The sequence below is a fragment of the Alligator sinensis genome, unplaced genomic scaffold (assembly GCF_000455745.1).
Source record: "Alligator sinensis unplaced genomic scaffold, ASM45574v1 scaffold161_1, whole genome shotgun sequence".
NCBI lineage: Eukaryota > Metazoa > Chordata > Crocodylia > Alligatoridae > Alligator > Alligator sinensis.
This window is the reverse complement of record NW_005841974.1, coordinates 512072-537721: the sequence shown is the minus strand read 5'-3', so window position 1 is coordinate 537721 and position 25650 is coordinate 512072. Positions and strand designations below refer to the sequence as shown.

The 25650-nt window shown below is 51.3% G+C and overlaps 1 protein-coding gene across 1 annotated transcript in view; it reads right to left on the bottom strand.

The window, feature by feature from the left end:
* Nucleotides 1–25650, bottom strand: part of LOC102386911 (acid-sensing ion channel 2) — a 454052-nt gene that overhangs the window by 17844 nt on the left and 410558 nt on the right. The window contains exon 10 of the mRNA XM_025200734.1: nucleotides 17775–17854. Coding sequence (XP_025056519.1) covers nucleotides 17775–17854 — 80 coding nt within the window. The remainder of the gene's footprint in view (nucleotides 1–17774; nucleotides 17855–25650) is intronic.

The following is a 25650-nucleotide window of genomic DNA, read 5'->3' as shown; positions in this document are numbered from 1 at the left end:
GGACAGGTGGCTTGTGGAGAGCCCCCCATGCAGCGTGGGGCAGTGGATCACCCCCTGCCCAGCTGCACCCGGTGAGCCGGGTCTTTTTTTTTTTACAAGTGCCGGGAGCTGGGGCAGCCATTGCCGGGCTGGGAGAGTGGGAGGGGGATAGGCCTGGCCTGGTTGATTTGGAGATTCAGCCAGATCAAATCAGGACAGTGATTTCAATCACTGAATCGAATCACTGTCCCCCGAATCAGCCGAATCCAAATCTGAAGCGAATACTAGCCACTTCACACAGGCCTAATGTCTATGCTGTAATCATGGTGGGCCATCCCAAGAAGAGGTATCAGTATGCCACAGACCTGCAAGCTCATTCTATATGCAGAAGCTTACCACCAAGCCTGGGAAAACCTCTCTGAGCTACTTCTGAGTTGAGAATGTGACTGTGGGTGTGGGCATGTGGGGTACGTTTGGTCCTATCTTCACTGGGATCTGTTACCGCTATGGTGTAGCAAGCCCTTTGGTGCCTAACGTCTTCTGAAGTCTTGTTTAGGAGTCTGTGGGCATATTTACATGAGACATATACTGTGGAGCTGCCTAATCAGCCTAATCAGCTCCATAGTAAAGTCTCAGCTTCCATATGGGAAGTCCTCTTAAGCCACAGTAAACTAATTAACTCCAACATAGGTTAGTATTTGGAAATACAAGTACTATCCTATGGCAGAGTTCTTTACTGCACAGCATCAGATGTGTAGATGCTGATGGTACTGGCTGGGGTATGAGGGTGCTTCAGTGCAGGGGCTGCCTGCTGGCTAGCCCCACACTGGAGCACCTTTGTGCCCCAGCCAGCCCCTCTGCAGTATGTTGAGTTGGGTTGGAGCAGCCCCAGGCTGGCAGGCTGATCTCCTGGACAGCCCCTGCCAGCCAGGGCTGCTCTGACTTGGCTCAACATGCTGAGGTCCCAGGTGCAGGTGTAAACATGGTGCCTGGGAGCAACAAACTCCACTGTGATATATTCTGGGATTTACTGCTTGGCATTAATTTCATGTGTAGATGCGTCCTGTGAGAGCGATTTGGAGCAGGCCTGTATAATTGAAGTGTCTTCCTTACACTGTAGAAACATTACTGTATATTTAGAAATAATTTTTCCTAAGCTCTGAAGTGCACGCAGGACTCTCATTCCATTGAAAGTCATTGAGTTGTTTCTTCTGAACTCATTTGGGCACTTTGGGAAATATTAATCAATTGTCATAAGCTACATGTGAATGCAATATCCAGGAAGCTTAAAAAATATATCTGTTAAAAAAAACCTGTTTAACAATGATATTTAAGCAACTTCTTTATTCAAGAAGAAAGGAAATGACTTGGCATTTTAACAGTTATAATATTGTACACGCATGTGGAAGAAGGCCTTTGTTTGAAATCAGGAAGTTCCATTTCCTTTTTTTTATTCCTTTCTTATATGCTCATCTCAGTGAGTACATCTACACAAAATGCTTTACTGCGCAGTAGCACAGTTTACTGCACAGTAAGCATGTGTATCTACACGTGCACATGCTTACTGTGCAGTAAACTGCACTACTCATGAGTAGATTTGCTACCTGGAAATGCAAGTAGCAAATTTACTCATGAGTAGTTATTGTACAGAAACACACGTGTAGATGCCAACCAGGAGTAAATTTGCTCCTGTGCAGCCCTGCCACTAGGGGGCCAGCCTACGGTCATCCCCAGGACCCCAGGGCTGGGAGCCTCTCCTGCTCTAGGACTGGGCTGGGTCTATGGCAGCCCCAGCCCCAGGCCCTTAAAAGCCTGCAGGCAGTTTGAGCCCTGGGGCACAAGAGCAGGGAGTCTGGGGTTACTGTTGGCCACTGTTACCCCTGCACAGACTACAGGCCAGTTGTACTAGCTGGCTTGTATCCTGGCAGCACTTTCTGGCACCACAGGGCCATGCAGTCCAGCCCTGCAGGGTGCTGCAGGCTCCTGCCAGGCATACCAACACCTGGGCCCAGCTGCAGCCAGCTCCTGGTCACTGGGGTCAGCTTCAGCTGCCCATAGCCAACCCCCAGCAGCCTGCCTGGACCCTGCAGTTCCTGCAGGGCCTCGCCTCACTGTGCAGCTGCTAGTCCCGTGCTGTGTCTCTGTACTGGGCACTGCAGGTAGCTGTCCAGACCCTGTTCAAGCAGTGGCACAGTTGTGCAGAGGCCCAAAGAGCTGGCACAGGAGCCCCAGTGGCATCATTGCTGATGCCACACTCTGCCTTCTGGAGCCCCAACTGGTCACAGGAGGAGACTGGTGACCTAGTGGCACTGAGGTGTGAGACCGAGGTTCAGCGGCAATTTGTGCAGGGCAGGCACTCCCAACACCCACATGTATAAGAGGCTGTCAGGCCAAACGCCGAATTGCAGATATGACCGGTTGGTACAGCAGTGCTGCATAAAGGTTAAGGCCTTGCAGGCAGAGTGGGTTACCCTCTAACCCTCTAACCAGGGCCAACAGGAGCCTCTGGGCACATTAACCCCACGATATTGTAAGCCCCACAGTGGGTGGGGAGAGCCCTCTCTGCCTCAGGCCCTGCCCTCAGCCCTGGTTCTGGCCTTTGCCCCACCTTTCTGCCCAGCCTGGCTGTGCTCCCCTGGCCCCCAGGTTTCATTCCCCACAGCATGCAGGGAGGCAGGAGAAAGTGCAACACTTTATTGAGCAGCCTGTGCCCATGCAACTAGATGGGAAGGGGACTCTCACACACCAAGGAATGTGTCAATACCATTGGCAATGTCCTTGGCTGTGGGGGGCAGGGACATGTAATGCAGAGACAGATGCAACCCTCTAAGCAGTGGCAAAGATTGTGGGGAAGTGCGGGCTTGCCCGCCACACTGTTAAACCTTAGGGTCCTGTGCCAGGTGCACATGTATGCCCAAGACACAATGACCGTTATCAGCACCAGGGCACAGTGGGTCAGGCACCTCTCAGTCTGCTCAAATAGCTCCTCATGCTGCACCCAGGACACTCGCAGCAGGGACATGCTTGGGATGAAGCACTTCTGCGGTGGGAGGATGGTCCTGGGGTACTTCTCCATAGAGGCCCCCTGCAGGGAGGGTGGGGGAATGGCTAGCTCTGTGTCCTAGTCGTCTGGGAGCTCTGTGCCCCCCAACCCCAGGTAACATGGGCTTTGCGGCAGCACAGGAGACAAGCTGGCCTGCAGGAGGAGAAGTGGGGGGCTGGGGGCCTGGAGCTGTCAGGAAGGTCAGGTGCTGTCAGAAGCCTGGCCTGTCCTGGCCTGAGAATGGGGCGGAAGGAGGCAGGCTCCCTTTGGCTAGCACACAGCAGCCTACTGGCTTCTGGGGTGCGAGTGGGGATGGGGAGCTCAGCTGATGGCTGCCTGGGCCCAGGTCTACCTGGCTGACTTATTATGGTCCATGCGCACCCATGCATGCACAACCCCTAATCTGAGGCCAGGCAGCACATGGCCCCCTGGTACACAGCATCTTATCTCAGAAATGTCACACACTCTCACAAACAGCTTCTTCCTCATGGCTCTTCAGGTTCTGAAGCTGCATATGGGGGAGAGGCCACAGTTTGCAGCTGGAATGTGCTGTCAGGGTTGCTGCTGCCCATGGCCAGGGCCCTGCGGATGCACCAGCTCTGCAGGAAGAGGACCCAGGACTGGACCCTCCTCCTGGACCAGCCGGTGATGGCCTCAGAGGACCAGCTGGTAGATGTATGAGCATGGCAGGCGGAGGATGTCACCCACCAGGACAGGTGGCAGGCAGAGGATATCACCTGTGAGGGTGTGTGGGGCCAGGCAGACCAGGAATTTATGGCACAGCTCCTGGCCCTAGAGGCACAGTGCATAGAGGCCCTGCAGCAGCAGGCTGAGCTCATGGCTAGGGCAATGGAGGCCATGAAGGAGGACTGCCACGTATAGGCTCTGGCTCTGGCAGTTGCCTTCATGCCACCCACTGCCATGCCCCCAACTGTAGTCCTGCCTGGCACCTGGCAGCCATCCATTGCCTAGTAGCAGGCCCCTGCCCTTCATGAGCTTGAGTTGAGGTCCAGTGCTGCCTCCAATGGCCAGGAGCCCCTGCCCCAGGTCTCCTACCTGGGCCCAGCCCCACTGCTCATCTCGGTTCCTTGTGGGCTCAGGTGCAGTTCAAAACTGCCTACAATGGGGCCAAGATCATGTGCTGGCCCTCCCGACCCTGGCCACTGGCTGCTGGAGGGGGAGCTGCCCTCGCTCAGAGACCAGCAGCCGGCGCCATCCCTGGGTGAGCCCCCAGGCCACCAGGCTCACCATGGTGTATGTACCTACATGGGAACCGTCAGAGGCTGGGGGGCTGGGGTGCTGGACCCTGGGCTCCATCCCCTAGATGCCCCCACGCCGCAGCCCCCCCCGTGGGACGGAACACACACAAACCACATTGTAAATACTTTGCACAGGGACAAGGGTGTTTTATCATTGGTGGGTGGGATGGGTGGAGGAAGGGCTTTGTTGTTGGGGAGGGAGGGGAAATGAGCTCTGTTATTGGAGGGTGGGGGCTGTTTGTTGTAAGGGCAATAAAGTGTTTTTCTGAGAACTGTCTGCAGTGAGTGGTGCTGGAGGTGGGCAGTGGGGTGGGGGTCCGTAGGCAGCTGTTCAGGTGGGCTACAGTGGGGAGTATAGAAGGAGGTGGTCAGCCAGCACCTCCTACACCCAGTGCCCTGGCCCCCACTGGTGGGTGTGCAGCTCACTTGGGGCCTCAGTGTGAGGGCCCCACCACTGTCACTGCTGCTGCAGCTGGTGATCCCACTGACAGGCATTCTCCACCCATTGTGCCTTCTCCATCCAGGCCTCATGGAAGAGCTCCCCACCAGCCTTGCAGGTGTTATCCAGCACAAAGGCTGCAATGATGACCCAGGGATGTTGGGCTTAGCAAACTCAAGGCGGGCAGTATGTGCCATCCTCCCTTTAGCCGGATGAGGGTTCACTCCATGAGGGTGCTGGTTTGGCCCAGGCACCTGTTGAAGTGAGCCTGGCAAGAGTCCATCTGGCTGGTGTAGGACTGCATAAGTGAGGAGGGAAGTGGGTAGATGGGGTCCCCAATGAGGAGGGGCAGGACCACCGCAGCACCCGACTGGAGGTCTGGCACACCCCAGATGAAGTGCCAACTCTGCACCAGGGCTGGCAGAGAGCAATTCCTGAAGATGCAGGCATCATGGGCACTGCCCAACCAGCTGGTGCTCACATTCATGAAGGCGTTGCAGTGGTCAATGCTGGCCTGTAGCATGATGGAGTGGAAGCCCCACCGGCTGTAGTAGGGGCAGTCATTACAAGGTGGACAGGTGACGGGGATGTGGGTCCCATCCAGGGTCCTGATGCACTAGGGGAATCCCAAGGGAACCCTACCACCACCACCAGAGGGTTGTGCACCCAGAGCACTGTGTGCCTGAGAACACCCTGGAAGGCACTGCACACCTCCAGGATGGCCTCCCCAGAAGTGGCCTTGCCCATGCCAAACAGGTGGCTGACATAGTGCAGGCTTGTGGGCATGGTCAGCTTCAGAAAGGCAATGGCCAGCTGGGTGTCCGCAGGGAGGGGCTGCTGCACGGCAGTGTCTTGCTGCTCCAGATGCAGGTGGATCTGCTTCAGGAGGTCCTAGGTGGTCAGGGCCATGAAGAATGCCTCCAGCCACTGCTTATTGTTCCAGGTGGCCTGAATGATGTTCAGCCACCTGTCCTGGCTGACTGGGTTGGCCTAGAGATAGCAGGCCTGGAGGCCTAGGAGAGTATGGATGGCCCTGGAGATGGCATCCAGGCACGCATCATCAGCATCCCTGCTGGGGTCCAGCCAGCAAGACAGGGTCCACTGTGCAGCAGCAGTAGCCCTGGGACAATGCAGTGTGGCCAGCCAGGTGGTCCTTGCGTGTTGGGGGGCCTGCAGGGCCCAGATGGCCATAAGCCAGATGGCGGTCACTGCAGCAAGACAGCAGGGCCAGTGTGGTTGGTAGCAGGAGCCCAGGGCACTGTGTATTGCTTCCAGGGGCAGGGGCTGGAGCAGCGATGGCATGGGGAGGCAGAGGCTGTGACAAGAGACCTGCCGTATGCTGCCCCCATGCTGCGCGTGCTGCCCCTGGCCAGGTAGGTGGCAGGCCAGGGAATGGGGCTGCCTTTTAAAGATGGCGTCTGATTGCAGGCAGCTGCAGCCAGAGTCTCCCGCTCCCCCTGGTGGCAGCAGGGGCCCATTACAGGGCCCCAGAAAGTGGGGTCATTAGCAGCAAATCTGATTCTGCTTCCTTGTACATGTAGGCATCTGCCCAGGAGCATTTGCTCACGAGGAAACTGCTCCCAGATCAAATGCAAGCGTAGACACACCCAGTGGGCACGTCTGCACAAGATGCTAACTGCACAGTAGCCTAATACTTTGTGGTAGTGTGCCAGGCAAAACCCATGCTAGTACACTACTGCACATCAGTATTTGACTACTGCGCAGTTAGCATCACTAAAAAACTGTGCCAGTGCTACTGTGCAGTAACTACATCACATTAATGAATGTGTAGAGTGCCCAATGAGTACTTCTGTTACACTCACAGTTATCTACAAGGTACCCCTTGACAAGAAAACACTGGTAAATTAGCATCAAGTGCAAAGAACAAATATATATTCTCATTTATAAATAACTTGCTCTATGGTAGCTCCAGATTTATCAGCCAGAATCAAGGCTGCTGTATGCTGGGCACTTTACTGGCACTGATTCAGAACATAACAGATTTTGCAGTGCAGGAATTTCCTGTGAAATGGGAATTCCATTGGAAGGAGGCTGTCCTCAAAGCTATGATGGAGTGAGACAGAGATAAAGACTACCCATAGGAGCTCCTGCCCCATATGCCCCTCATTTAATAATCAGCATAAAAAGCAAGTCCCAGTATTCCTCCTCTCAAAAATGGTCCAAACTGATTTTGTTCTTCTTTAAGTTTGAGTATTACCCATAAGTTTCTGTTCCCAGTGGCTGGGGTCCCTCCTCCCAGCCAATTCTTCAAGTATGTGCATACTGAATGCCTGTACTCTGAAGCCATGCAGCTTGTTCCTTCTTTGATGTACCTGCTTCTTAATGATGAAGAAGTATTTGCAAATTGACTTGCCACTGTCTTTTGTTGGCCCAAATAGATGTGAGATCAGAACTGTGAGCCCAAGGCAGGTGTGAGCTTTTCTCTGGAGTTTTGATCTTGGGTAGAGCTTTGTGATGCAAGATCATATCTGTCAATCATCTTGTGAAAGATATGGTGTCAAAGCCAAGACTTCAGGGTCATTGGAGCAGCCCATGACGGGACCTAAATAATTCTGAGCTTACATAAACTCCCTTCAAAAGGAGGGAGGGAAGCATCCAGGAACTTCTACAAAATCCCAAGAGAGAGACGTGACCTCTCCATGGTTTGCAAAGTCCCTTGGACAGAAATTAGTAGGCCTGTGTGAGTCGGCAGCAATCCGATCCAGCTTCATATCCAGCCGCTTCGGATGGCTGCGATCTGATCCGGAGCTCTGGACCGGGTTTCTGCCTCAATCTGGCCAAAGCTTTGGAGCTGCCTCGGAGATCTGGCCATAGGGTATAATGGCGAATCAATTAAATATCTATAACTTTGTTGTTTTTTGTCTGATTTGGATGAAACCTGAAGGGATGGTAGCCTCTGCTGAGAGCATGAAACCTGTCAAGTTTCAAGAAGATCAGTGCAGGGGTTTGGGGGGAACTGTATTCCAAATCCTTGAAAGCCAAACTCATGTCACGGCTGTGTGTTACACCACAGGGGGGGTCAAAACTGCAGGGCTGGCAGCTCTTACTGAGGCCACAAAGCTGCCACATTTCAAGGAGATGGGTGCAGGGGTTTGTGGGGAACTGCACCTCAAGCTGTGGACAAGCAAAACTCGTGCCATGGGTGACACTGCGTCTGTTAAGGCGCAGCGGGGTGACAGCTGCAGGGATGGTGGCCCCTGCTGTGACGCCTGCCAGCTGTGGAGGAGATCGGTGCAGGGGGGTCCTGGGGCCCGGCATCCCTAGCTGCTGACAGGGAAAACTCGTGCTAAGACTGTCTCTGTCTTGGGGCAGTTGATTGTCTGTATTGATTCTTTCCTCTCCTTAGCCTGGTTTTTTAGGTACTAATTGATGCTCGTTAAGTCTTTATGTAGTAGCTAGATCCTGTGTATTAAGCTGGTCCTTGAGTCCCTGGTCCCTGCCTGAATCACGATTGATTGGTAACTGGGAACACAGCAGCTTAGCAGCCAGGCCTGCAGCAGTGTCTCCCCCCTCCTGCCCCAAGACAGACACAGTCAGTCCCACAAGCACCCATGGCACCAGTTTTGCTTGTCCTCAGCTTGAGGGGCAGTTCTCTCCAAACCCCTCCACCGATCTTCTTGAAACCTGGCAGGCTTTGTGGCCTCAGTAAGAGCTACCAGCCCTGCAGTTTTGACCCCCCTGTGTTGTAGCACATAGACATGACATGAGTTTTGCTTTCAAGAATTTGCGGTGCAGTTCCCCCCAAACTCCTGAATCGATCTTCTTGAAACCTGGTGAACTTCATTCTCTCTGAAGAGTCACTCCTGAAAATTTCATCCAAATCAGACAAAAAACAACAAAGTTATAGATATTTCATTGATTCCCCATTATACCCTATGGCCGGATCTCTGGGGTGGCTCCAAAGCTTCGGAGCTGCTTTGGCCGGACTGAGGCGGAAACCCAGTCCAGAGTTCCGGATCAGATCGCGGCCATCCAAAGCAGCTGGATCAGATTGCTGCCGACTCGCACAGGCTTACTAATTTCTGTCCAAGGGACTTTGCAAACCATGGAGAGGCCAGCGCTTCGACCCGGATGTGCTGCTTCGGACCCCACAGTGTCCAAAGCTTCTCTGGACCCGAAGCTCTGTCCGAAGCCTTGCACAGCCCTAGACATTAGCCAACCAGGCGTCATGCCCAAGTGCTCCAAATACTTCTGGGATATGCTTTGCAAAGGAGGTACACTCAACCCACTTCACACAGGGATAAACCAGATCCCAGGTTGTCACTTGAACTCACAGTTTACTTTATATACCAGGAGTACATCACAGAGCCTCATCACAGAGCTCAGAGACACCTTACCACATAAGAAATTTCTGCCCAGAAGAGCATTCCATCTTTTTACTCCTCTGAAATATGAAACACCATAACCAGAAGGAAATATGACTACATCCTGCTTACCACAAAACAACTTTGAGGTAATCAAACTCTTCCAACTTTTCTCTGAGCTTAATCTGCATATAAAAAGACCTGTTCCAAACAGGAGATGTTACCACACCTTCAACTCTCCTATGAAATATGAACTTTCATTTCTACCCAGGAGAACTTTTACAGTCTTTTCTCCTATGCCTAAAGAAGGGTGCTTGTCCTCGAAAGTCTGCAATTAAAGATTTAAAAAAAAAAAAATCTAGTTGGTCTAGTAAACGGTATCATGTCTACCACGAGTTTTGATTCCAGGAGTACAGTGAGGACATTCATACTGAAACAGGAGAGAGATCTTTGTGTTGGCATGAGGTGGAAGCATCAGAATAGTTCTAGGTAAAGCAGCCTTACCCTATCTTTCAGCACTTTTGCCCTGCAAAGAGATGGAGGCATGGGGCCAAAGTTTGCCCCCTGGTAGAAGGGGGACAGAAAGGCCTGATTTCAGCATAAAGGTGTCGCTGTTGGGGTTCAGGGGCTGTTGAGCTAATGATAAGAGCAGGGCTCCACTCTGAGGAGTGTGAGTGGGAAGGATGAAGAGACAATGGCACTGGGGGCCAGGGGAAAATATTGTATGCAGGGAGCCAAAGGATCAAATGACTCCCTCAACTATCTGACTTTCATTGCTGCTCTTCTTGTAGAAGGATCCTGGCTTGGACTAAGGCCAGTTCCCTCCCTGACCCTCGTTAAATACTAGGACTGTCAGGCCAGCCATGTGTTTTGCTTGGGAATGATTAATAGGATGAAATATTTATATCATCAGTCATTAAAAGAATGAAGTGGAAGCTGGAACTACAGTGATGCCATCTGACAGCTTGACTCCTTCATTGCTCCAAGAATTCAGTGGCACTGGACTCCATCTGGGCTAGACTCTGGGGCTGGGCTTCTCCCTATGCTGCTGAGGTGGATTTGAGGATGTGAAATATGAGAGCCCTGCAGTAGCAGAACCTAAAGCTTCCCCAGCAGGGAAGCTACCTGTTGAGTAGCTTTGACTAAACTGCGAGCTAGGATTCCTGGGTTCTCATCTAGAGAAAGCCCTTGGAACAAGTCACTGCAGCCCTCTGCCTGATTTCCATTGTCAAATGGGGATTAAAAGATAGCTCCTTCCCTCTGGCAAGTGCTTTGGACGGAAGGTGTTATTATTGTTCAGAGCATTGGCCTGCTTCTTTCACAGACTTATCTCCAGACAGGAAATAGCTGAAGTAAGGTCAGCTGCCATTCAGCCATTGACTCCACTTCTAGACTTTAGGTGGGGGGGCTATCGCCAACATACCTGTCAATATGATAATATAGCACCTTGTCTCTGAGCTCTTTTGATATAATTCCCTGCAGCTAGACCCACAACACTGACACTCAGGGGAAAAGCTCCAGGCCCTATTACTAGCTTGATTGGCCTAGGGCTTTACAAACACAGGGCATGTCTACACGTGCATTTAGTTGTGCCTAGATTTGCTGCACAGTAGCTTACTGTGCACTTATTGTGCCTAGCAATTTTTGCTAGGTATCTACACATGCAAGGATCTGGCAACAAATTTGCTGCCAGGTCCCTCCAATCCTGCTAGGCACACCTGTGGCCACCAGGGGGAGCTCCCAGCTTGGGCCCCAGCTGCTTGCACCTAGCAGCCATCTTTGAAGCCATCCACAGCTGCCAGCCATCTTTAAAACCCAGAACCGCTCCGTGCACTCTGGGCAGCTAGGTCCTGTGCTCAGAGGAGCAGCGTGCCACACACGGAGGCAGCACATGGCACTGTGTTAGTGCCCACTGTGCCTCCCAGCTATGGCTGCTCCAGCCTCTGGCACTAGAAGCAATGAACAGTGTTCCAGAATCCTGCTGGTTGCCTTGGTCACACTGCTGCCTGCCACACGGACTGTCTCCTGGCCTATGGCTGGCTCACCCTGCCCGGTTCCCTCACACATAGTGACCACATGCCTGCCCACAGCATGCCCTTCCAGGACCCCCACCACTGCTGTGCAGCTCCTGCCATCGGGGACATTGATGAAGGGCTCCTTGAGGCCACCACCGGGGCAGCCGTCAACCTCCTGGGCCTCCAGCCCCACCACCTCTGGGCCCGTCACTTCAGTCAGCACTGGTGGCAGCACTTGGTGTAGCACATCTGGGACAACGAGCAGTGGGTACATGCCTTCCAGCTGACCTAGGCCACGTTTTGGGGCCTGCTCCATCAGCTCCAGTCCCACCTGCAGTGTCAGGACACCAACATGTGGCCATCATTCCCGATTGACACTCACCTGACCCTGGAACTGCTCAAACTGGCCATGCCCACCAGCCTCCAGTATGTGGAACATCTATTCAGTCTGGACAGGGACACCACCAGGAAGGCCATCTCGGAGGTCTGTGGTGCCCTCCAGGATGTGCTGGCAGACACTGTCCTCCATGTCCATGACCCCCAGGCAGTGGTGGCAGTCTTCCATGCATTGGGCTTCCCCCAGTGTATCGGGGCCCTGGATGGGACACACATACTGGTCACCCGCTCTCCCCATGGAGACTACTTCTATTATAGCGCAGGGAATTCCTCTCTGTGATTCTGCAGGTCATTGTGGATCACCAGGTCATGTTCATCCATGTGAGGACCGGCTGGGTGGGCAGTGCACACAATGCCCGTGTCTTCAGGAACTTCAGTCTGGCTGTGTTGGTGGAGAGCAGGCACTTTGCACCAGGGGTGCTGCAGCTGGGTGCTGTCATCATCCCACCCCTGCTCATCAGGGTCCCTGTTTACCTGCTCCTGCCCTGGCTGATGAAGCCCTACACCAGCTACCTGGACCCCCACCATATCCACTTTAACCAGTGCCTGGGCAAGACCTGTACCCTGGCAAAGTGAGCCTTCAGCAGCCTTGAGGGCCACTGGTGTTCCCTCACTGCCCGCCTTGAAGTCACTGAGGACGTCCTCTGAGTCTTCGTTGCAGCCTGTGCACTGCACAATATCTGTGAGGCCCAGGGAGTGTTGTTTTACAAGGCCTGGGCAGAGGGAAGCACCAGCTGCGGTGGCAGCAGCAGCAGTGGGTCCCCCCCACTGAGGCCCCGGGAGAGCCATGCACCCACCAGAGGAAACCAGGCACTGCGTGCAGGATGCTCTCATGGACCACCCCCATCTTGCCCTCCCCCATCTTGCCCCACTACCCACAGACCCATACTCCCTGCCCACCCCCAGCACCACTCTCATGACAGGCACGGATCCAAAGAACACATTTTTATTCCACTCACAGTTCACTCCTGATTATCCCTCCCCACTCTCTCCCCAACACACAGAGCCCCTCCCCCCACCTCACCGACAAACAGAGCCCCTCTACCACCCTCCCCACCCACCAGCTCTAACCATACCTCCTTCCTAATTTGAAAACTATATACAAAGTGTCTGTTTTGTGTCCTGGAATGGGGGGACCTGGGGTTGGGGCACCTTTGGGGCAGAGCCCAGGGGAAGGAGGCCAGAACCCTGGCCTCAGGTGTTTGTTCCCTTGCAAGTGAGGATGCTGCGGTGACTGAGGTGGGAGTGGGGCTTGCCCAGGGGCATTGGCTGCTAGTGCTCCTCTGAGGTGGGTGGCTCCCTCTCTGGCTGGCAAAGTCTATGCCCATCAGGGCATATGTCAAGTCCCAGCACCGCTCCAGGCAGCTCCAACTTGTACCTGTGTGATGGGATAAATGGTGGGCTGGAGCCTAGAGGGGTGGCACTGGACCTGGGGCAGGTGCCAGAAGCAGTGGAGGACCTCCTACCAGGACTAGGTGGGGGCCTGCTGTGGGTTGGTGGGTGACTGCCAGGGGGCCTGTGGGGCTAGGGCTGGGGTCAGGCAGTGGCAGGCATAAATGAGACCACCAGGCCCAGGAAAGTGTCTAGGGTCTGGTGGTCATCATCTGTGGCCTCCATAGTTTGGCCCAGGATGTTATTTTGGGCCCACAGGACCTGCATGTGCTCCTGACTCTAGGACTAGGGCCAGGACCTCGGCCCAGAACTTGCACTCTGCTTAGTCCCGTGCCTCCTCCTGGGTGGTCTCCTGGGCAATATCCTGTGCCCCCCACCTCTCCTGGCAGGCAAGGTCATCCTCCCACCAGGTCTGAGCATGCTCCTCCCATTCCCTGGCCACCAGCACCAGCTGCTGGAAGTGGAGGGCTCTATGTCATGTGCACTTCTGGCACAGCTGAGGTATCTGCAGGGCTCCAGCACTGGGAAGTGGTGTTCCTGAGCCCACATCCTCGCTTATCCCTGCAGCCTCTCCTCCATGTCCAAATGCTGGCCCTGCAGAGGCAAGAAATAGAAGACTTTTGTAAGAGTTCGCAACATTTGAGAGATAAGTTGCTCTGTGTTGGGGCCATGCAGTGTCCGGTCTCAAATCAGGGGTTGGCCATGCACGAGTGCACGAGGGACCATGGTAAGTCAGGCAGGCAGCCCTGGCCCAGGCGGCTACCAGCTGAACCCCCATCCTCACATGGTTCCCTGGGGCCAGTGGCCCACTGGGTGCTGGCCGCAGGCAGCCTGCCTCCTCCACCCCTTTCTAGGGTGGGACAGGCCAGGCTTCTGGCAGCACCTGCTCCTTTGGCTTCAGACCCCGCTCCATTCCCTTTCCCCCTACAGACCAACCGGTCTGCTGCACTGCTGCCCAGCCCATGGCACCCAGACTCGGGGCTCACTGGTTCCCAGCCAACAGGAGCGAGGAGCTGGCCATGCCCCCACCCCCCCTGCAGAGGGCCTCTCTGGGGAGGCACCCTGGGGCCAGGCCCCCACTGCTCCTCAAGTGTGCCCCTGCTGCATGTGCCCGAGGTGGAGTGTGATGAGCTCTTTGTGCAGGCTGAGGCATGCCCAACCCACTACACCCTGCTGCTACCAATCCTCCTGGTGCCCTGGGCACACCTTCACAACTGGCATGGGAGCCTGAGCTACAATGGTGTAGGTGGCAAGCCCAGGCTGCCCTGCAACCTCCGCCACTGTCTGGAGGGCTACTTGTGGCAGCACTACATGTCCCTGCCCCCCACTGCTGAGGAGGACATCACTGCTGATATTAACACCTTCCTCAATGTGTGAGAAGCCCATGACCACCCAGCTGTGGGGGTACAGACCGCTCAATAAAGTTTTGTACTGTGTCCCACCTCTCTGTGTGCTGTGGCAGAGAACCCGGGGCCAGGGGAGCGCAGATAGACTGGGTGGGGAGGGGGGGCAGGGGCAGTGGCAGGGGTGGGGGGTGAAGTGAGGAGGGCCTTTCCCCCCTAGTGTGGGTCTTACCATGTGTCCAGGGCTGGCAAGGCTGGTGGCTTGGCATGGTTCTCCCTGTTGGTGATGGCATACAGCAGCACCTGGTATCCTGGGCCCATGGTGCACAGCATGCAGGCACCCAGTCAGGGCTCCCCACCAGGGAGGAGCTGGTGCTGGTGACAGACAGCAGTGTCATGGCCCACTGTTCCTCAAGGCATGGTCTTGGGCTGCGGAGCTAGCAAGGTAGCCACTGGTCAGGGATCCCTGAGCTCCTAGTGGACTGAGCAGTCAAGGGAGCTGGGCATGGTGGGACACTGAATGCCCAAGTGTTCCTCCTTCAGCAATGTGTCACCAGAGGGCTCAGGGTGGGTGGGGGCTTGGGCAGCCCACCTGTGCTGGTGTAAATCTCTGTGCTGGGCCTGGGTCCCAGGGCACCAAAATATTGGTCAGCTGCCACATCAAGAGCATGGTCTTATGGGAACAACCAGACTGACAGTTGTGGTCAGTCACAGCCACCCACTGTGCCCACAAGGCCTTGATCTTGATGCAGCATTACCACACCAACCAGGAGTGCCCACACTCCTGCATCCCACCCAACAGGGCCTCATAGATGTAGGTGTTCAAGTGCCCACTCCACTCAAACTGCTTCTGCACCTCTGCATTGCCCAAGAGTGCCACGAGGTCACCAACCTTTTCCTGGCTCCAGTTGGGGTCCCAGGTGTGTGCACACAGGTGGTGGCAGACTTAGACAGGGAGGATGAGGTCATGCTGCTGCGTCCTGTGCCAGCTCTCTGGGTCCCCATGCAGCTGTCCCTCTGTTGTCAGCCCTGGGCAGCTACCAGCAGTGCCCAGCACAGGGGCATGGCAAGGAACTGGCAGCTGTGCAGCAGAGGCTATGCCCCGCAGCAGCTGCAGGGCAGGCTGCTGGAAGTGTGCAGCAGGCAGGTACTGCTGGCCCTGATGCACAGAGCTGGCTGCAGGTGGCCCTGGGGGCTGGCAAGCCTGGACAGAGGCTGCAGCAGGCTTCTGGCCCTGACATCAGTGTCCTGGCAGCCCCGTGGCTGGGCAGGGCCAGGCAGCACTGCTGAGGTCCTGGGAAGCAGGCACACCAGGGCTGTGGCCTGCCCACGGGCACACTCAGGGCCTGCAGTGTTCTCAGGCTCCCTGGTCTGTGTGTCCCATGGCACAACATGTCCACAGGGTGTTATAGCCTGCAGCTAGGGGCTGCCATAGAGGCAGCCTAGTCCTTGTGCAAGAGAGGCTCCTAGTCCCTAGTGGCTGGGCAGACCTGGCAGCAAATTTGCTGCCGGGTCATGTCTACACATGCTTTAACTGTGTACTTACTAATCATGCTTAAATTTGCTATCTACATTTGCAGGTAGCAAATTTAATCATGATTAGCTACTTTTACTGCACAGTAAGGGCACACACATGTAGATGCTCGACTTTACTGCACAGTAAACCAAGCTACTGTGCAGTGGTGCATCTCATGTAGATGCGCCCATACAGAGTACTGAGCACAGGTAGCAGTTGGGAGAATATTCTCCTTCCACCTATTAGATGGAGTAGAGGGCACATCAGCCCCACAACCTGAGCTCCAAGAAATGGCTTGACTTCATTGGTTGGTAGCATAAATGACCATTCCCATGAACACAAGAAGCTCATGTTCTTATTCTGTTTGGCTGATTCATTTGTGTCACTGTTATGATTGGAAAGAGGCAGTTATGAAATGACATTATTACACTTCCTGTAGACTGCTGCTTCATGTGGACCCAGCTAAGGTTTCTCAATGCTAGAAAAAATATTTGGGTGTGTTTCACAGCTTGCTGAGTTCCACTTTTGGTTTTTTCTTCAAATGAAAATAATATCTGCTAATATTCTCCCGTCAAATCGCTTCTCCCAGTCCCCTTCAGTCTCCTTTTTTTGTTGGCAGATTCAGCGCCAGATTAAGAGCTGGCAATTAAAAATCCAAATCCATCTCCATGCCCAAATGCAGTGAAAAAATGTCCTGTGTACAGTGTGATCCATGTGCCTAATCATGGATCCTTAACTTCTTTTCTAACAAGGTTAATGAGATTCATGATGACAACTAAGCTCTGTGCATGTGTTTAGCATGTTCCAGCACCCTGTTCAGGCACTTATGAACTAGGATAAGCCACAGAAATCATTCACTTCCCCAGTAAACCTATGACACAGTCAAGGATACAAACAAAGTCTCCCAAAATCCAAAATGTGTGTTAACTATAAGATCATTTTTTCTCCCAGAATGAGGCAGATCCTTGTCTTGTTCAGTTCCCTCCAAAGATAGTGGGGGTTATCTGCAGAGTAAATCCATTTTGTCTGGAGGTGGTACCCTCACACATACTGCACTACCCTGCCAAGGCTCACTCATAACTGCAAGTGTCCATGGACTAATTAGTATTGCTAGAAGTACTAGTGGCAGGAACAGTTAGTAGTATCACGCAGATGAACCTACACTGCTTCTAATTCAGGAGCTAACTTATGTGATGTGATGCAAAGCTGACTCCCTGGGCAGCCAGGATAGGGACTGTGTGGCAGGGGGAGTTGGATGGAAGAGGAAAAGTTAGTTTATGTGTCTCAGTGAGATGGACTCTGCTCCAAAAGGCAGCAGGTCTTGGGTTCTACCTTGTTTCCAATAGGGCAGTATCTTTCCTGCTGCATTGCTCTCCATCCATTTTCCTATGCATATTAAATGCATAGAGAAATGATTCAGCTTCAAAAGGAGATCTGGAAAGGAACCTGGATAATAGCTAACCTGTGTCCTTGTGGTTAGAGCACTGTGCTAGGAAGTCAAAAATGCATATTTAAACCCCTATGGGTGATGGGGACCTAGAATTCAGGTCTCCAATTTCCTGGGCAGACACCATAAGCGTGCAGCTATGGAGGGCTAAGACATGGTAGGGCCCTCCTCCTGTATCTTGCACCCTCTAGTTTGGGTCAGGGGAGGGCAGGGGGAGTGGAACAGCTTCTAGCTATCCCCAAGTGAAACTGGCGTAGAAGTGCCTGGGAGGTAAGAGGCTCAATATCACTAGAGACTCCAGGGTTCAGCTATGTTTTTTGGTTTTACATTTTGCAGGAGGGATGTAGTGCAATATTTTAGGGGTGCAGCATCAGCTGATAGGCAATGTCAGGTGATCACAGAGCAGGCTGTGCAAAGAAATTGTGCCCCATAAGGGGTTGCAGACAGCAATGGTTCAAACAGATGACCTGTGCACCTGGGAAGTGAGTGCAACAGGACCTCTTCAGGGAAGGTCAGTCAGGGGAGGGCCAAGGGTTGCTCTTAGGCAAGCACAATGTTTACCCAGTTAAGGAGGGTAACACCATCCATCCTGAATGAGGAACCCAAAATGGGGATCTTACCTCATAAATATAATCAAAGAGCTCTAGAATGGTCAGGATACTAGCACCAATAAATAGTCCCATCTGACCTCCAATGTCACCTAGGAGAAAGAAAACAGCTCATTTTACTTGCATGCTGTCAGAGAAATTTGCTCAGGTGGTGCAGGGTTGTAAATATTAGTTATGTCTTTATCTGGCATTTTCTGAGGAGTTCTGTTCTATTCATAGCCCTTCTATTATGGTCAAGAACAAAATCACAAAAGATACAATGCCTGAACTTCCACATCACCCTCCATCAAGATTTCCCCTCAGGCTGACATGCTTGTGGAGTGATATTATTACCTGTGCTGCTGACATCATGGGCAGAACTTCTCCCTGAATTAACTTTGGCCAGCAGGTATTTTCAGCCTCAGAGCATTGTTGTGACAAACAAAAAGGCCATATCACCCCAACCATCACATGTGATGAATGATCACATTCATAGTGGTCAGCAGAGGAACCCACTTATTTTCAAACATTTATTTGAAAATAGCCAGGAATGAAGGAAGGAAAAAAAATGATGAAAAATAAGATCTCCAGTGAATCACCAACTAGATTTCAAAGTTTGTTCCCCATGATGTAGCCCAGGAGAGGCAGCATAGAAATCATGCCTGCCCATGCCCTCTGAAACAGCCAAGGCAGAGCACAGAGAAATACAATGCATGCTGTTAACAGATAGGAGAAGCCAGAGGCCTAACAAGCAGGGTTTGCATCCCAGGCAAGCCCTGAAGGTAAGTGAAGGAGGGGGAGGCGCCTCTGAGCACTGGAAGGGATACAGTCCTGAGAGCAGGGGAGAGAAGGGCGGGGAAGTGTCTTACCTATTTAGGGACTCAAAAACAATCTCTGGCTGTTGCTGCTATGACATGGTCTGCATGCCCCAAGTGTTGCTCCTACAGCAGCATTGTAGTGTTCTTGTGCCTGGCTACTGCTGCAACACCAGGGCCATGGTGCTGCTTTTGCTTTCGGGGTGTGGATTTGTGTGGGAAGCACCATTCCAGTGCTCCTTCTAAGTCATTGCCTGGAGCTGGTGCTCTGCTCACCTCCATCCCAAATTATGTTATTGGGGGAGGTTATAGGCAAACTGCTGTGGAACAAATGGAACTCAGATCTTAATATCAGCTTTCTACTTTCAAATGTTACAGGCAGTATAGTGTAGAAGGAAGTGAGCATGTGACTCTCTCCCAGCCTATTCTCCGTGCCCTGGGAATATCCCAGCTAGGACTGAGAAGGGAATGCTCTTTCCAGGACCAACTCTCTTCCTAAATCTGTTACCAGAGTGTTCTATATCTCTGTATAGATAAGTAGGAGGGAGCCACTGAATGTGAACCGCATCAAACCATCAGTATAATGAGGCACGTGACAAAGATCCTATTAAAGCTGACGATGAGAGCTAGAAGTAGAATAAGCCCGCGGATTGCAAAAGTTCAATGTGGTTTTATTGAAGATCAAGGTACAAGAATTGCTATCTTCATGGTATGAATGCTTTCAGAGATGGCAGTAGAAATGGGGAAAGACCTTTTCTTGTGTTTTATTGATTATACCAAAGCTTTTGATAGAGTCAAGCATGAGGAGTTAATGAGAATGCTGGAAGAATTGAATATTGATGGCAAAGACTTGAGAATTTTAAGAAACCTCTATTGGGACCAAATTGAAGCAGTGAAGATAGAAAATGAACTAAGTGATTTCATTCAAATTAAGAGAGGTGTGAGACAAGGCTGTGTCTTTTCACCTGACCTGTTTAACTTTTACAGTGAGAAAATACTGAGGGAGATTGAGGATTTACCAGGGCTGATCATTGGCGGACAGAATTTGAACAACTTGTGTTATGCTGATGACACAGTCTTAATAGCTGATTCAGAAGAGAAGCTGCAGGAAATTTTAGAAAATATTGTTAGTAAGAAGAAGGGTCTCAGTATCACCTGTAGAAAAACAGAATGCATGGTAATTACAAAGAAGAAGATCATTCTTGTATGCAACAACAAAGTAGATAAGGAACAGATAAGGCAGATCAATAAATTTAACTATTTGGGAAGCTGGACAATATCAGATGGTAAATGTGATCATGAAATAAAACAGAGAATAGGGATGGCAAAAGATGCATTTCTGAAAATGAAAAAGATATTGACAAATAGTAAAATTTCTTGGGGACGAAGCCAAGAGTTTTGGATTGCATACATCAGGGGGTGCACATATCATCAGAAAGAGACAGATGGAGTTTCTCAGACATGTTAGGAGGAAAAAGGAAATAGAAAGTTTGGTCAGAATTGGAAAGATTGAAGGAAGGAGAGATCACAGAAGACAGAGGTTGACTTATGTCAGGAGTCTATCTAAATGGATGAATGTATTAATACTGGAAACATGGGCAACTGATGCCACCTTAGTCAGGGGGGGCACGACCCCCCCAGCGACCAGTCAGTGATGGGGGGGGGGAGGGGAGGTCCCCCACGGCTGATTGCACCAATTCAGAAGCAGCCACAGCACTCCCAGAAGTGGGCGCAGCGCTTCATCTGGCGCTCGCACTCTCTGGCTGACGCTTGCAGGGGGGGCTAAGCAGGGTGCGTGGCCTGTCAGGGGGTGCACCAGCGCTCTCAGGGGGTGCATGTGCACCCCCATACACCCCATATGGGTCACCACTGACTGGAAATTCTGTATGTCTAAAAGAGAAGAGGTTTGTGGAAGACCATGGTCACCAATGTCCTGTTTGGATCTGGTACCTAGAGAGAGAGAGAGAATAGATATGGTGCCAGTAGATGGTGCTCAAGAACCAATTCCTGGGTGCACTGTAAATAGTTTTCTTTAGCAGACCCTCAAGTGAGTCCTAACAAACTCTTTTTTCTAGGTTCTTTTGCAAAATTCATTTCTAAGAATCTATAGGATAAAAAGGGATTAAGAAAAAGCCAGCATAATTTTGTCAAAAGCAGGTCATGCCTAATCAACTTGATTGCCTTCTATAACAGGGTGCTGAGCTTTATGGATAGGAAGAACAGGAGATATGATATACCTTGACTTCAATAAGGGTTTTTTACACCATTGGTCATGATATTCTCATATGTAAATGTGGCAGGGCACCTTTGATGTCTGCCACTTTAAGAGCAGCAAACAGGCAGCAGCTAGGTGCCTGATCAGCGCAGCCATTTTGGCCCAGGGATATAAGCTGGGCTGCAGTTTGCTACAGGAAGGAGGAAACATCAGGCTGAAAAGCTGCTCTGGCCAGAGTCAGGAGGTAAGGGCAGAGGCTAAGGGGAGGAGGTGACCCCTTGTCCTGGGAAAGATGTAAAACTGTACCCTGCTGGGGAAGGGTGGTCTGGAGGGGCTTCTAGTGGCGTGGGAGCCCCCAGGAAATGCCACGCCCGTTACCTCCCTGGTGAAAGGTGGGTCGGGGAGCCTTAATAACCCCAGCCCCACATCCCTGGTGGTCTTTTAGTGAGCAGGGGGAGCCCAGGGCCCTTGGTTAAGAAGCTCTGTGGCAGAGCTCAGGCTGGAGGAGGGACCTGGGGCCACACCCAGGCAGCAGAGGAAAGCCTGAGGGCACGAATGAGACCCTGAGTGAGAGAGGCGACGATTAGTGAGACCCTCTGTGAGAGGGGCGATGAACAGAGTGGCCTGTGAGTGTAGGTGAGTGAGGAGGCCCAGTGGGGTCATAGTGGTCTGGTGAGGGGCTAGGAGTGAAATAGGCCTACAGTCGTACAAGCACTCAGTCAACGCTCAGGTGAGGGTAGCAGGAGATACCCAACAGACTGCATTGGGGCTGACCGAGGCAAGGAGAGCTAAGTCTGAAGCCGGGTGGCATAAGCGTGGCCCCTGAGAGAGGGAAGTATGAAAGAGGCTGGGTGAGAGCCAGTGGAGTGAGTGAGACCCCGGTGAGAGAGTGGTAGTGTGTGAATGGCCCTCCTGGGCTGTAGAAAAGAGCTACCACTGTGTGCCCAGTTAGCTCCGGCCATAGGCCAGAGAAGTAACATCAGAGTAACATCTGTGAAGCATGGGACCCATGGAGGGGAGGTTGGAGTGGGTATTAGGCCTTTGTCAGCAGGACGAGTAATGAGTAGCTTCCCACCTTAGTAACAACTCTCATATTTTTTCATCAAGGCGCGGCAGGAGAGTAAGTGGGTGGTTACCTGAGGAGCAGGGCGGCCAGCGAAGACTTGATGATGAGGCCACCCTGTTACAATAAACTAAGAAAGTAAGGTGCACGACTGTAACTCATTGGGTGCCTCTACACATGCAGAACAATCAATTCTGGTGCTTATTGCACCAAAATTTATTGCTGCTGGGAGTTGTATATACACATGCATCCAGGACTACAGCATGTTGAGCCAGGTCGGAGCAGCCCCAGTGGGCAGGGGGCCTGGGGCTGCTCCAACCCAGATAAATGTGCTGTGGAAGGGGTTGGCTAGGGCATGAGAGTGCTTCAATGCAACACTAGGCAGGCAGCTTCTTCACTGAAGCACCCTTGTGCCTCAGCCAGTCATGTCAGTGTCTACACATGTGGCTATAGAGTAAAAAAAAAATCCCCATCAAGAAAGTACTTGTTTTTACAAGGACTATGCTGCTGCAGAGTTTATTAGTTTATTCCAGCCTAATAGGGCTGCATGCGTAGATGTGAGACATTTACTGCAGAGCTAATTACTCTTCTCCATAGTAGATGTCTCATGTATATGCAACCATTGTATTCAAAGTATAGTTATCTGTGGCTCAATATGTAACTGGTAGAAAGTATTAAGTAGGTTTTCTCAAAGAACTGACCTAGGTTCAATTCTGTTCAATATCATCATTAATGATGTGAGGAATAGGGCTGAGTGCATGTTAAGTAAATCTGCAGATGACATCAGACACAGTGGTGTAGCAGACAATTTGGAGGATAGGATTAGCCTTCAGAATGACCTTGATCAGTTGGACAAATGGATTGAAATAAATCAGATGAAACTCAGTAAGAACAAATGCAAAGTGCTACAGTCAGGAATAAACAATACAAATGCAATAATACAAAATGGGGAACAACTGGCTAAGCTTCAGTACTGCAGAAAAGGATTTGGGGGTGGAGGGAGGAGAAGTAATAGTGCACTATGTACTGAATATGAGCCAACAGAATAATAGTGTTGCAAAATAGGATACTAGTATGTTGGGATATGTTGATAGGGTGTCATATCCAAGTGATTTTTCTACTCTGTTCAGTACTGAGGCCTCCTCTGGAATACTGAGTCCACTTTTGAACACTGAGCTTCAAGAAAGAAATAGACAAGTTGGAAAGAGGCCAGAGGAAAGAAACCAAAACAATGAAAGGTCTAGAAAATATGATATAGGAGAATAGGCTGGAAGAACTGTAGTATCTAGTCTGCAGAGGAGACAGCTCAGGGGGGATTGGATAACAGTTTTTCAAATACAAAAAATAATCATTATAAAAAGGATGGTTATCATTTGTTCTTTGTGTTCAGAGGACAGGGTAAGAAGTAATGGGGTTAAATTGAAAAACATGAAATACAGATTAAATATTAGAAAGAAATATCTACCCCTTAGGGTGATTAAACACTGGAACAAATCACCTAGTGAGGTTGTAGAGTTTCCATCAGTACACGTGTTTCAGGACAGGTTAGATAAATGGTTATCTGGGACGGCTCAGATAACAATGATCCTGACTAAAACAGGGGATTAGGCTAGATGACTTCTTGAGGGACGTTCCCTCAAGCGCTATGTTATGCAATTCTATGCACTATATCTATGTCTAGCCTAATCCCCTGTTTTAAGCAGGATCATTGCTCAGGGTATCTGTTTACTAATATGTGATTCATAGATTCTAGGGCTGGAAGGGACCTCAGTGGGCCATCTAGTATGACCCCCTGCCCCTGGCAGGCAAGAAAAGGGTCACCAAACCTGGGATTATGTGATCCCAGCCAGGTGCATGTCCAATCTCCTCTTGAAGACCACCAAGGATGGGGGGAGAACCAGCTCCCTTGGAAGCCCATTCTAGATCCTGACAACCCTGACCATGAAGAACCTTTTTCTAATGTCCAGTCGAAACCTACTCTCCAATAGCTTGTGGCCATTGTTCCTTGTTGTTCCAGGGGATGCTCTGGTAAACAGATCGTTGCCTACTTCGTGTTGCTCTCCCTTTATGAATTTGTATGCCACCACAAGGTCTCCTCCCAGCCTTCTCTTTGAGAGGCTGAAGAGGTTAAGGTCCCTTAGCCTTTCCTCATAGGGCCTTCCCTGCAGGCCTCCAATCAGCTGGGTGGCTCTTCTTTGGATCCTCTCCAGGTTGCCCTCATCCCGCTTGAACTGCAACATCCAGAACTGGACACAGTACTCCAGCTGCAGCCTGACCAGTGCCACGTAGAGAGGGAGAATCACCTCCCTGGACCTGTTTGTGAAGTACCTATGGATGCATGACAAGGTGCGATTGGCTCTTCCGACTACTTCATCACATTGACGGCTCATGTTCAGCCTGGAGTCAACAGTGACTCGAAGATCTCTTTCTGCCTCAGCGGTGCTGAGAAGGTCACCCTCCAGCCTATAGGTATGATGGCAATTTTTTCTTCCTTAGATGTAGCACCTTGCACTTGTCCTTATTGAATTGCATCCTGTTGCTGTCTGCCCACTTCCCCAACTTGTCAAGGTCATCCTGGATCTGGTTCCTCCTCTCCAGGGTGCTAGCTTCACCCCATATTTTTGTGTCATCCGTGAATTTGGACAGGGTGCTTCCCACCCCCTTGTCCAGATCACTGATGTTGATGTTGAACAGCACCTGAGGAACTCCACTGCACACATCTTTCCAGGCTGATACTGACCCATCCACCACCACCCTCTGAGTGCGACCCCTGAGCCAGTTTGCTACCCATTCTACCCTATAATCATCAAAGGCAAATCTCCTCAGTTTATTAATAAGGATGTGGATTGACACTGTTACCTCATGTAATTTAGACCCCTCTGTCAATAATCTGTCCCAGTGCTTTACTACCCTCCCAGTGAGAGTTTTTTTTAATACCTAACTTAGCCTTCCCTTGCTGCAATTTGACACCATTGTTCCTTCTTCTGTTATCTACCACCACTGAGAACAGTCTAACTCCATCCTCTTTTGAACACCTTTTCAGGTAGTTGAAGGCTGCTGTTAAATCTCTGCTCAGTATTCTCTTTTCTATACTAAATAAGCCCAGTTCCCTCAGCCTCTTCTCATAAGTTACGTACTTCAGCCCTTTCATTGCCATCCACTGGACTTTCCAATTTGTCTACATCTTTTTGTAGTGGAGGGCCCAAAACTGGACACAGGACTCCAGATGTGGCTTCACCAGTGCTGAACAGAGGGGAATAATCACTTCCCATGATCTGCTGGCAATGATCCTAGCAATGCAGCCCAGTATGCTGTTAGCTGTCTTGGCAACAATGGCATGCTATTGGCTCATATTCAGCTTATTGTCCATTGTAACCCCCAGGTCCTTTTCTTCAGAGCTGCTCTTTATTCAGTCGATCCCCAGCCTGTACCACTACATGGGGTTGTTCTGTCCTAAGTGCAGGACTTTGCACTTGTCCTTAATGAACCTTATGAGATTTGTTTTGATCTAAATCCTCCAATTTGTCTAGGTCACCCTGAATCCTAGCCCTACCCTCCAGCATATCTACTACTTCCCACAGTTTGGTGTCATCTGCAAACTTGTTGAGGATGCACTACATCCCATCTTCCAGCTCACTGATGAAGATACTGAACAAAACTGGCCCTAGGGCCAACCCCTGGGCACTCAACTTAATACCAGCTACCAACTAGACATTGAGCCACCCATTACTACCCTCTAAGCCTGATGATCCAGTCAGTTTTCTATCCACCAATGATGAGGGACTGGTCATAAATTAAATATTTATCACAGGGAAA